General features: G+C 41.1%; 1 protein-coding gene across 3 annotated transcripts in view; it reads left to right on the forward strand.

The window, feature by feature from the left end:
• Window positions 1-10,866, forward strand: part of LOC101859483 (LIM and senescent cell antigen-like-containing domain protein 1) — a 61,324-nt gene extending 50,458 nt beyond the window's left edge. For 2 of the 3 annotated variants that reach the window (XM_035969983.1, XM_035969982.1), the window contains exons 8-12: window positions 6-156; window positions 1,958-2,050; window positions 3,132-3,180; window positions 3,730-3,805; window positions 5,767-10,866. In XM_035969983.1, coding sequence (XP_035825876.1) covers window positions 6-156; window positions 1,958-2,050; window positions 3,132-3,180; window positions 3,730-3,805; window positions 5,767-5,887 — 490 coding nt within the window. In that variant the 3' untranslated portion in view covers window positions 5,888-10,866. The remainder of the gene's footprint in view (window positions 1-5; window positions 157-1,957; window positions 2,051-3,131; window positions 3,181-3,729; window positions 3,806-5,766) is intronic. The other variant, XM_013082985.2, reaches the window with a different exon arrangement.
• Window positions 10,867-11,912: the final 1,046 nt, after the last annotated feature.

Genomic DNA, 11,912 nt, shown 5'->3' on the forward strand with positions numbered 1-11,912 from the left:
CACAGGTGTGAGCTGAAGGAGGACGCCCGTGAGAAGGACGGGAACTTGTACTGCCTGCGCTGTCACGACAAAATGGGCATCCCGATCTGTGGCGCGTGCCGTCGGCCCATCGAGGAGCGGGTGGTGCACGCTCTGGGCAAGACCTGGCATGTGGAGGTGAGCACAGCACGCGGTGTTTCAATTGTCTTAAACAGACAGTCCCCCATTGTGGAGGGGACATATGGCCACTGTCTTAGGTGGAGGTCTTACACAGTGTCATTATGTGGGAAATGAACAAGCAGACAAACTCGCGAGCAATGCACCTGTCAATACTGACACTGAAATTAAAATGTTCAAAAATGATGTCATGAAGGCCCTTGCCACCACCACACTTGCAGATGAGGAGATTGAGCACGACTATGCGTCAATCTTACGACTTGAAGAACTGGGTGTCTTCAGAGGAAGTGGCAGAACCAGCATGGTACAGGGGATGGAAAGACAGGCTATTAACCAAATGAACACAGGAACAATCAGCAGATGGACTCTGAGGTTGATATTGGAGCGGGGAGCGGAGCACGTATGGCAATGCCCAGAGTGCTTTGATGTTGTTCCCAGGATCAAGTAATCAAATTATAATGTGTATAAAAAAAGCCAAAATCAAATTCCACCTTAAAACAAACTCCGGGGGAGGGGGAGGGTCTGTCAGAAGTAGCAGTTTGTGGAGATGATTGTCAAATACAAGTGGCTGTTAACCCCTTCACTGCCGGCTATGAGCTACTTAACTGTGCCGGGGAAAATTGCTCCAATTACTACAAGCGTCACATTGAGCCCCTAACTCAGAAACTCAATAGAAAACATTATCATCGCTGTTGCAGTCATTCATACTTTCGTCTAGAACTTCTGCAGCTAAAAATGAAGGTCGATAGACTGGTTTGTTGGATGCCATTGCGAAAAGCAAAAAAAAAACGAAACGTAAACACAACTCAAAACGTCAACACTTCACTTCTTCAAAACAATGAAAATGCCGCTCAGATTCACGGGAGACTACTGTATTATCAAAGAGGATTAGTCGTGACACAGTTTTGTCCCTTTAAACAGTGAAAAATTACACAAAAAATGACTTCATCATAGGCCCGCCGAATTAGCGGGCACATGGCACAGGGAAGCACTTCTTGGCCTGATGAATCAGCGGGCCGTGGCAGTGAAGGGTTTAAAGCAGATTTGGCTTGACTGTATTTAAACCTGTGTAGACCTGAATGGTTTCATGGTGGGTACTAATCACACAGAAGGATGATTCCTTTCTCTCCGTTCAGTTTTTTTTCTAAATATTGGTCATTTTGATGTGGTTTACTTCTTTTTTAGTTCTTTTTTTTTTTTTGTGGTCATAATCTGCTCTGGTTATTTTGATGTGGGACAAGTTTGACTGTCTACAACTAAATGTTCTGTCTGTTGTCTTGATATTGTCAAGTGCTTTGACCTTGCTGTTGAGCGGAAGTTTGTGCTATACAAATGCTATTACTGTTATTATTATTATTATTATTATTAATGTTATATTTTTCCCCTTGGTGGTAAGACGATTGCCTTGATGATATGCATCTTTTTATTACAGAGTAGGTCATCATGTGGTTTGTAAATGCTGTCTTTTTGTGTGATCCTTCTCTTTATTTACAGTGGCTTTCTCATAGCACAAGTAGTTGTAGGGTGCCACTGGTATGTCCTCCTTTTTCGTTCTCCCTGTATTATTTCTGTCATCTGCCTTTTCTTTTGCCCAAATCAAAATGATTGTTATTGTGTCAATGTGGTTCTCTTTGCTCCAACAAATTTCTTCACATTGTCTCTCTCTGACTGAATGTATCTATGCTTGTTCTGATGGCTTGTGTACTCCCAACTCATTAACAATAAGCATGTTATTTTAAATTCTTTTTATGTAATGCATAATGTTAGCAAGCCGTTCAGCTGTGATTCTGTATATCCCCAGCACTTTGTGTGTGCCAAGTGTGAGAAGCCCTTCTTGGGTACTCGCCACTACGAGAAGAAAGGCTTGGCCTATTGTGAGATCCACTATCATCAGGTAAAGGCACCAGTGTTGGGGGTTGATTTTACTGCATCGTCTAGTGTTGTTATGTAACAGAGGTTTATCTGCATGTCCTCAAAGGGGTTTTATTCTTAAGTACCTACACCTCATGGTATGTATAAATCAAAAGCTTGACAACAAAATTATTGGACAAACTTGATTTTACTGTACGTGTGCTTATTAACCAAAACAGACTTTTTAAATCAATCTGAAATTTCTTGGGGCGGGCTGAGAATGTCAACTGTGATTGATGTTTCTGGAAATTTGAATCCAAAACATTTTTTGCGCCCCACATTTTATATGGTGACGAGGAGATTACGTCATTTTACATCTTTTTAGGATAACTCAGTAAGTTATAGAAATCTTCCAGTCTCAGTGACATCTCTTTATGGAGTCTACTACATTTACAAACATGGTTTTATCAGTCTCGAGACATACTTTAAAAAAGAAAATACTGGCAGTAGAACATGGTTGCTTGGATCACCTGTGTGTTTGGATTAATTATGTTGGTCTGACAGCTGGGATACAAATAATAGGATTTCCTTGCTATAGAAAGCACTGGAGCATCAGGAGGAAATTCAGAGTAAGATGTGGGTGGTGCACAGATACTGTGGTGTGGTTTGTTGTCAAACATCTATCATCCTTATCTCCCCTTCTCCAAGTCTTTATTTGTATGTTACTCTCTTAGTCTCTAGTAACACTTTTAATCTTCAACACTTATATATATGACCTATTTGTGTTGCAAGTGCTGTAAAACTTTTACTGAGAGTTAGATGGTGGTTTGTGTCTGAGGCTATCAATGTGTCCATCACATTTTGATTGTCACGTCTATATGAGGCATTCCAGTATACTGACTTTGTTTATAAAGAAAGTGTGATAGGTTCAGATGCTATGTTCTGTCAGGAAATAGATAAATGTAAATGATTCAGGATTGCCCAACACGATTTCTTGATGAAAGTATGCTCTTGTCTGTACCTATGTCTGCATTCTAAGCTCTTATACAGATGTCTAGAATCTTGGCTCGCACAAATTAACTAATGTTGCTGTTATTGTTTTTCCTTTTCTTCCATCTGATCAGCTGTTTGGCAACATCTGCTTCGTGTGCAACAACATCATCAATGGGGATGGTAAGTGTTGATAGGTTGTATAGATAACTATTGTCTATCTATGTTGTGTGTGTGTGTGTGTGACCATGGGTCTGTTTGTGAATGCAAACATGAATAATGTGTGTATGTGCTTAGTTGTATGGGGAAGAGGGGATGTATGAGGGAGTGCTTCCCAAGAAGTAGAGATTGTTTCAGAATGCTATCAGGTCTACTTGTGGAAATGATATAGATTGTAAAGCATATAGAGCTTGCTGTTGAGCAGGAATTTGTGCTATACAAATGCTATTTATTCTTATTCTTTTTCTTTTTATTATGATGTATGGATGGGTGCATGTGTTTGGTAAAATACCTAACCAATGTGCCAGTATCTGATTTGTAGAGATTTTTGTTCTTTGTTTGTTCTTTGTTACCTGTATAAAGTGGGCTCTAACAAATATTTTGACTTTTCAGTGTAAAGGCTCCATTATACGCCACTTTTTAAAATGGTGTATGGAGGAGTCTTATACGAAGCAGTCAGTTCTATTGTTTGTTCAGTGAACTGAGAGCGGTGTGTTGTTGTGTTTTCCCCAGTGTTCAGTGCGTTCAACAAGGCCTGGTGCGTCCACCATTTCGCCTGCTCCATCTGCGACAAGAAAATGAGTCAGAAGTAAGTCAGGGTCACACTGTTCACACAACTTCTCTTCATTTTACATTTTGAGAAATATCCTTCGTTGCTCTTAGTTTCACTTTTTTTAAAAATATCCTAAGTTGTCTTTTAGTCTTGTTGACATTTTCGTTGTGTCATTCCCTCCCCCCCTCATCTTTCATGTTGTTTCTCTTTCGGCGACTCGTTTGCGTGTTTAACCCTATCGGTACGCCATGGGGTCATTTTGCACCCCCTGGGTTGTATTCTTCACATTTTAGAATACTTCTAGTACAAAGATCTCTTTGAAACTTTCAGTATTTCTCAAAAAATCATTTTGACTGGCTGTTATGCAAAGCGTACGGATCGGATTAACGAGCAAATTACCTCTTTGGAAAGTGGTAGCACAGAGTTCCCCACGTCGTATGTATACGATAGTAATACACGACATGCGGATAGGGTTAAGAAGCACCACAGAGTCTCTTTTTTTCCTCCTTTTTTAATTCTTCACATACTCAATGTCAAGTGTTCTTGTATTGTGTATATTTGTACCACGTATTAAATACAGAAAGATAATTGTACTTTAGCAAAGTCGGAGTAGTATTGCGGAATGCCCAGGATTGTTATGAAGCTGTGTTATTCTTGTCTTAAGGCCATCTGGGGGTTACATTTTCCTCATGTTTACCCAGTTTGACCTTACTTTTTTTTTCTCCATTTTTGAAACCTACATCCGTTTCTCTCAAAGTTTCAAGCGCCCGCTTCCATCAATTATGCTTAGAAGTATGTATAAGGATGAAAGGAATGATCGGTGCTTTAATATCAACTAAAAGTCATTGGCCTACTATATTTACACTCTATTGGAATGGGGCAATAAATCTTGCTTGAGAGATTCAAAACATTATAAGGTCTAGGGCCTAGATCTATACTCTCAAAGCAAAATGCGCCTCGCAAAATATCACTTCCGGATTTTCTAAAATTACAAAGACAGAAGCGTCAGCCTACAAAAGCGATCGGCGAAATAAAGAAATTTAGCTTTTTGATGCAAAACTGTCTCTAAACTGAAAAAACGAAGGGCGTCATGCTCTGGAAAATATTTTAAAGAATCTTTTGGCGAAAACCGCATGTCGATCGATGCAGCCATTAAAAAGCCTTTTGAATAGCAAAATTCGGCCACCACAAATAGATAATAGATCATCACCATTGCTATATTTAGTTAAGGGGTAAGGATTTAGGAAATTTCACTAGCAGATGGTGTTAACACTTTGCAGTCACACAGCCAGCAGTACAAAATACCCCATCTGGTCACACAACCAGCAGTACAAAATACCCCATCTGGTCACACGGTCAGCAGTACAAAATACCCCATCTGGTCACACGGTCAGCAGTACAAAATACCCCATCTGGTCACCCAGCCAGCAGTACAAAATACCCCATCTGGTCACCCAGCCGGCAGTACAAAATACCCCATCTGGTCACCGAGCCAGCAGTACAAAATACCCCATCTGGTCACCCAGCCAGGAGAGTGACTGTAACGGACTTCGGGGGCCTGGTGTAGAACTGCTCCAGGTTACTGGATCAGATCATTTTCACCATGGCATTATTGCACCAAGTGACCGCAAAGTGTTACAAGCATTCTTGCTTATTTCTCTATCGCTGTTGTTCTGCCTGTTTTTCTTTTTTTTTTCTTGGCAATAGATTCCTGTAATTGTGTGGATGTGTTCTTTAAGTGAAGGCCAAATTTTTTTTTGGAATCTTGTGGGTTGTTGGCGGTTTCTCCATCTGTCCTATGAAACATCTATCGTTCGTATCTCCCGTCCATCTTTTTTATGTTTATTGCTCTTTAATAACACCTCTAATCTTCGGCACTCGTATTAACTAATTTTGTTCTAAGTGCTGTAAAAAAACTCTTACTAAAAAAAACAGAAAAATGGAATCTTGTTTGATGCGAGTCTTAAAGTACCAATGATTTTCTGACCTCCCCACAGGACCAAGTTCTTTGAGTTTGACCAGAAACCGGTGTGCAAGGGCTGCTATGACAAGTTCCCGGGGGAGCTGAAGAAACGTTTGAAGAAGGCGTACGACGAGGCCATCAAGTCAGGCAAATGAGCTGCGCCTGGCATAAGGGAAGGTCGCCCGCCGTCCCGCCACCTCTAGGATCTACCAATTTACAGGCTCATAACTCCACATCTTACTTACTACGACTGTCCGTAGCCTTAATGCATGCAATATTTTGTTGGACGCCTTGTCCTCTCTTGGGCTTTCAGTTCATTGACAATCGCATCGTTCACCGAGACAGGGTTTCTCACCACTTGTTGACCTAAGGCCTATCTCCTGATTGGTACCAGTTTGTTCTGAGGACTGTTTACTAAAACTTCTTTTAAAAAGTTTGCAGACAACTTCAATGTCTTTCCAGAACACAAGATGCTGATTTGCTGTCCTCTAGTTGAGAAACCCTGTTCCAAGACCTACACAATTTGGAAAGCAAGTAATGGAGAGAGCTTCTATTTTTGTTTTTTTGCTTTTTTAAAATTCTACATTTGTGTTGGCCCTTTTAAGTCACATTATTTGTCGCTCTAAATCCTTTAAAAGGATGTTTTTATGGGCCCGCTGTTTCTATAGAGACACATTAGTAGTGAAACTTTTTGCCTCATTGTATTATCTTTCACCAGGGAACATCCCTTCTTTGAATTTTATCTGGCCTTATTATTTCATCGAACACGAATGCAATGTCGCGTTTGGGGCCAATTTGTTTGGAGGAAGGATTTCAATTGTAAGTGCCAACTCAAGACTGGATGGAAAGATTGAACCTGCTCACATGTAGAAGGAAAAACCAAACTATTACTCTTATCTAAAATTCTTTGAGTGTGACCTAAACCTTGGGTTTCTCTCTGCTTGACGATGCGAATGGTCAGAGGGAGGAGAGACGGGGTCGCTATCAAGGAGGATATTCCCGCCCCCCCTCTCTCTCTCTCTCTCACGTCCTGTGACTCAAGAAAAGAAAAGACTGCCAACTGTCAGTGTCTACCTGTATCGGTATTATCAGTGGCCTCATGACCGTATAGTCTTACGTTTGCTGCTGCAGCAGTCAAGTCTTGATATTTCTTCCCACTTTTGGTTAAGCCGCCTGGATGGAGCTCTGCTTGTATGGGCCTTTGTCAGTTTGGTACTGTTTGTTTTATTGTAGTAAAGGTTACTGCTTGTGCATTTTTGGAGTTGAAGGACTAAAGGCGTACTTTTTAGCAGCAATTTTTAGAGCTTTGTAAAACGGGTTTTTGCATATTTTACAGTGAGTTCAGTTTATATGACGTTTTCAAAGACAACAGGCTTAGCTATGGATGGAGGTAAGGATTAGATTGTGGTACGGGATGTAAGACTGGTGACTGAAATTTTAGAAAAATGTTTTGATTTTTTGTCGTAAAACTTATTGACTGCTCAGTGAAAGACCCGGTTTTACGTCACCTTTCACTATGGCGTATCGCAGTCTTGCACTGAGCTGTCGATATATACATGTAGCTTTACATCACATGCATGTTTAATCGAGAATCAAAAGGAATGTTTACTTTGTTTTGGAGAGAAATTGTAAATTTGTTATACTGCTGTAATTCATTGTAAGAAAAGCAATAGGAGTGTGATACTTTTTCCTAAGGGTCTCGTTAAGATTCTTCCTTATTGCACTCTATGGCTGCTTCCCTTGGTTCCCTGGTGTTGGCCGTTTGTGTTCTCAGCTGGGCAGAAGGGAGGCACGCCACAAAGGACAGCTGCTTCTTGTTTTATTGCACCCAATCTTTTTTTACATCATTGTGCCTACCCTTCCCAATTTTTTTTTTGTTTGTTGTTTTGTTGGGGGTGGGGTGGGGGGGGGGGGCTTCAGCAATTACCGTAGGGGTATATATGGCCAACCTTTACACTTAGGGGCACTTTACTCGTACATTAAAAAATGTATTTGCCCGTTGCTCCTCAGGCTAATTTGCTTATTGTTAGACTGATGGGTTTTTGGTGAATCTAAACTGTAGACAGTGGGCATGGCATGCAATTTACCACCCAGCCAGAATGGGGAACTCATTTAACAATGTGTTGTGTGTTAGAGAAGAGTGTGCATACGCAAAATAATAAATATAACATAACTTCATTATTCTGCTTCAAATAAGGTCTTTATGTGCTTTGACTAATATTGATGTGCGGAGTATGAAAAAGCTATTATGATTTTTTTTTTTTTACCTACAATATAAAAAAAACATTTGGAATTAAAAAATTTTATCTGTCAAGAGAAACATCAGACTAGAGGAACTGTTGTTCGCGTGTGTGGCCACCTTGGCCGGCAAGCAAACTATCTGGCGTCACTAGACGTCGGCCTGACGACTTGGAGGCATTGAGAATTCTGTGAGACCTCTCATGTACGTGCTCAAGTCGACCTCAAATGGCAGCCTGAGGATTAGCGGGCATTGGGGAAAAAAATTTTCTTTTAAAAACTGTATGAGTAAAGGCCCCTAACACACAAGGGATTTGTATCACTGTTGCTCCTGTGGCATGCACCTATGTTGTACACAAGGAGCGTGTTGGTGCTAGATTAAATGTTCTTGTTCTCTTGTTAGCACGATTGTTTGCATTTGTCCGTGTGGCACTGGGTTTTGTTGCTTGTAATTTATGTGTGGTACTGTGTGGTACTGCGTTAAACACTGCCGAAAATTCTGTTGATGTAAAGTGTTGACAGAGAATCCTGGCAAAGACGTAGGATGGTTTCTTTCTTGACACTCAACTTTCAAGTGCTCATATTTTTATGGAAAAATATATTATCTGACAGCCAGTTTACAGTAAAGAATGATTTTAAAACTTTTTTTTGGCTCTCTTTTACTTTTTGACAAGAGTTTGAGAATTATGTGGAAGACTCCACGAAACACCAGTTTAAAAAGTGACGTGTGACTGTCTTCTTACACCAGGCAGTCAATCTGGTCACGTCAAGGTGATGTGCATCGCCCTCTTCTCTCCTGGGACAAGGAAAAAATTTGAGACTGGTCTGAGATTCCTGAAATGAGAGAGCGTAGCGTCTTGACCATGAGGACAAAGTGCCTTCTGTACGCGCTCCCTCCCCACTTGAATTTGAATCCAATAAGGAATTCTTACAGAAGAACCTAGTTTGAAGTCTGAGAATATTGCTACAGTCGACTCGGCTTGTGTTGAACTCGCTCGAGTAGATCTTTTGTTAAGTTGATAATTTTCTCAGGTCCCAGAACCTCTTGTTCTTTACGACTGGTCCCAACGATTAAGTTGGATTTCGGATGAGTTCATCTTTTTTCACTCCCCCGACATCAACTTCACTCATCCATTGTGAACTGTAGTACTAAGACCACGTTTTAATCTATTTCAAACTCTTGGGAAGCTTAGTCCTGATTCTGGATAGATTCTTTTTCTCTCTCCCCATTGTGGCTATAATCTTGTACTATCCCCAAGTCATGTAATGTTTTGAAAATGGTGACTATGAGTGTATGACATTACCTTACTGGTTGGCTTTTTTCCCCATATATATATATATATATATATATAAGAGAAAGCATCTGGTTGTTTGTCTTGATTGTCTGTTTGTTTGAGTGGATATAGTTGGAAGTCGTCAGCAGCGAATTTAGTGACTGAAGAGTGTGTCATTCTTTAAACATTTATTGCTTCTAGTTCAGTGTGCATGGTGCCGCATTCTTGTGTATATCAAATGCTTGTAGTTCTGTGTATAGGTTATATATAATATATATATATAATCATCTGCCTTACGATTTGTACAGACGTTTGGTTCAACACGTACCGGAATGTAGACAGTCATCTAGTGCCTCCATGAATAAGTTATTAATGGTTTGTACAAAACATTGTTTGGAATGATGTCTACCTCTGTGTTTGCTATTTCATGTTGGAAAAATTATCATCTAAATTGTGTTGATGAGGGTGTTAAAAACATTACAGTCGCACTTGTGTAAGTATGACAAGTCTCCACTGCCCAGGGAGAAGTGGTCATCTTAGACAGGTGTTCCTCTTGGACAGTGTCATGAAACCGACACAACAAAATGCAAGGGAGGGAGTGGGAAGTGGTGTTTATCACAGGTGGTGGTTTGAGCAGGTCCGACTGTATTTTTGATGTTTGGCTCTGATCCTGAGGGTGAATGTACGGGGCAGGCTGTTTGTCAACATTATGCTATTCCCTGAGAGCAGGTTCCGTATGTTCTAAGATTGCTGTGAAAAAACTAGTCCTGGACTTTCAGCTAGGGTGTGTCATTTATAAGCTCAGTTAGTACCATGCTGGGCTGTGGTGTGGATGACACTGGTTCCAATTCCAAATGGGCTGTCCTTGAATTGGATTTTATTTGGAGTTTTCAAGGCTGTCACCTCCGTGACTGAGTCTTGAGGAGATGTGTGTTGTACTTGGAGAAAGTGCCGCCAACAGTGCTGTACTTGGGGGTAGCACCCATCTGATAACTTACACTGTTGAACTTGGGGATAACACCCGTGTGATAGCTTTCACTGTTGAACTTAGGGGTAGATCTACCAGCCTCTGTGGTGTAGCGGTTAGGCACTTCACTGTCACACGCTGAAGACCCAAGTCGATTCTCGAGTGGGGAGAGAATTTATATCGAGTGTCCCTGTTTTTCTGCTGGGATGTTTGTGTCCCTCTACGTCTGGGCTGGCCCTGACGGGCAGGGACGGGAGCCCGCCTCCTTGTTGATCTAAAATAGGTCAGTGGGTGGGGAAAAACACTTACAAGTCCCCCAAAATCTTGGTGGTAGCGCCTCTTTAACAACCTTAGTGTTGAGCAGTGTGCAAATGCCTCCTAGTGTAAGATTTGAACCTGTTCAGTGTGGAAGGGAATGCACACGCCTGTCTCCTGAACACATCTGTCTACCATTGTGATTGTTTCTCTCTGTCACTTCTAGTTCCTTCTCTTCCTCTCGTCTCATTTTGTTTTTCTTTGGCCTTCTTGTCTTTTCGTCTTTGTCTCTGCCTTTTTTCTGCTTCGTGTTTCTATCATATTATTATGACATAACAATAGCTGTTTTAAATTATTAAAGGGACATTACCTGCTCTAACGCAGGTAATTATTACCGATATGGAACGTGTTGAGTTGTCTCTCTTGTCGCTGTGTATCGTCAAAATTTCTAAAGTGTACAAATAGCACAATTCACAATATAGTGCATGACTGGTCTATAAAATGGTTCAATCTGTTTTAATATAGAATCTTTTAATAAATACCTGTCGAACCTGTCCAAGACAACCTCCCTCCCATTGTCACGGGAAAGTGGACGTGTCTTAGACTGGTGGTCTTCTTGGGCAGGTCATCTTCACCGAGGTAAAAAAAACAAAACATCCTTCCAAAGTGTCAACTCGTTGGAGGTGCTTGCTGCAGGCTAAGTACTGCTGTACTGTTCTGTAGGGCCCACGAAAACGTTTCTATATTTTACAAATTCCAAACACCAAGAGAGTGGGTGGTTGGCGGGTGCTCTGGTGTGGTTTGCTTCTTCTTTCCTATCAAATATCTGTCTCGCCCTTATCTCCCCTTCTTCTTTTTTGTGTTTGTTACTCTCTTGTAACACCTCTAATTTCTGGCGCTCATATGACCATGCAGTTGCGAGCGCCGTAAAACCTCTACTAAAACAAACAACAAACACCAAGAGATCTTTACGGTTTACCCACAGATGTACACTATAGGCACATAACTCTATGGGTTTGCCATACACATCACATATAACCTCCCAAGATGTTTCGTCCTTACGCCTACCTAAGATGACTAGGGGGCTCCCTCTTGCCTACCTGAAGATCGGGGATGTGGTGTTAAACTCTACTGTATTGTGAATTTGATAAGACTTTTAGTGGGTGGTTGGCGGGTGCTCTGGTGTGGTTTGCTTTTTCTTTCCTATGAAACATCTATCGTCCTTAGCCTTATCTCCCCTTCTTCTTCTTTATCATGTTTGTTACTCTCTTGTAACACCTCTTAACTCTAATCTTCTGGCGCTCATATGACCTTATGCAGTTGCTAGCGCCGTAAAACATCTACTAAAACAAACGGTTTACCATACACATAGGACCTCCCAAGATGTTTCGTCCTTAGGCCTACCTGAGATTGATGACGAAGGGCTCCATCTTGCCTACCTTGAGA

The sequence above is a fragment of the Aplysia californica genome, unplaced genomic scaffold, assembly GCF_000002075.1.
Source record: "Aplysia californica isolate F4 #8 unplaced genomic scaffold, AplCal3.0 scaffold00203, whole genome shotgun sequence".
Classification (NCBI taxonomy): domain Eukaryota; kingdom Metazoa; phylum Mollusca; class Gastropoda; order Aplysiida; family Aplysiidae; genus Aplysia; species Aplysia californica.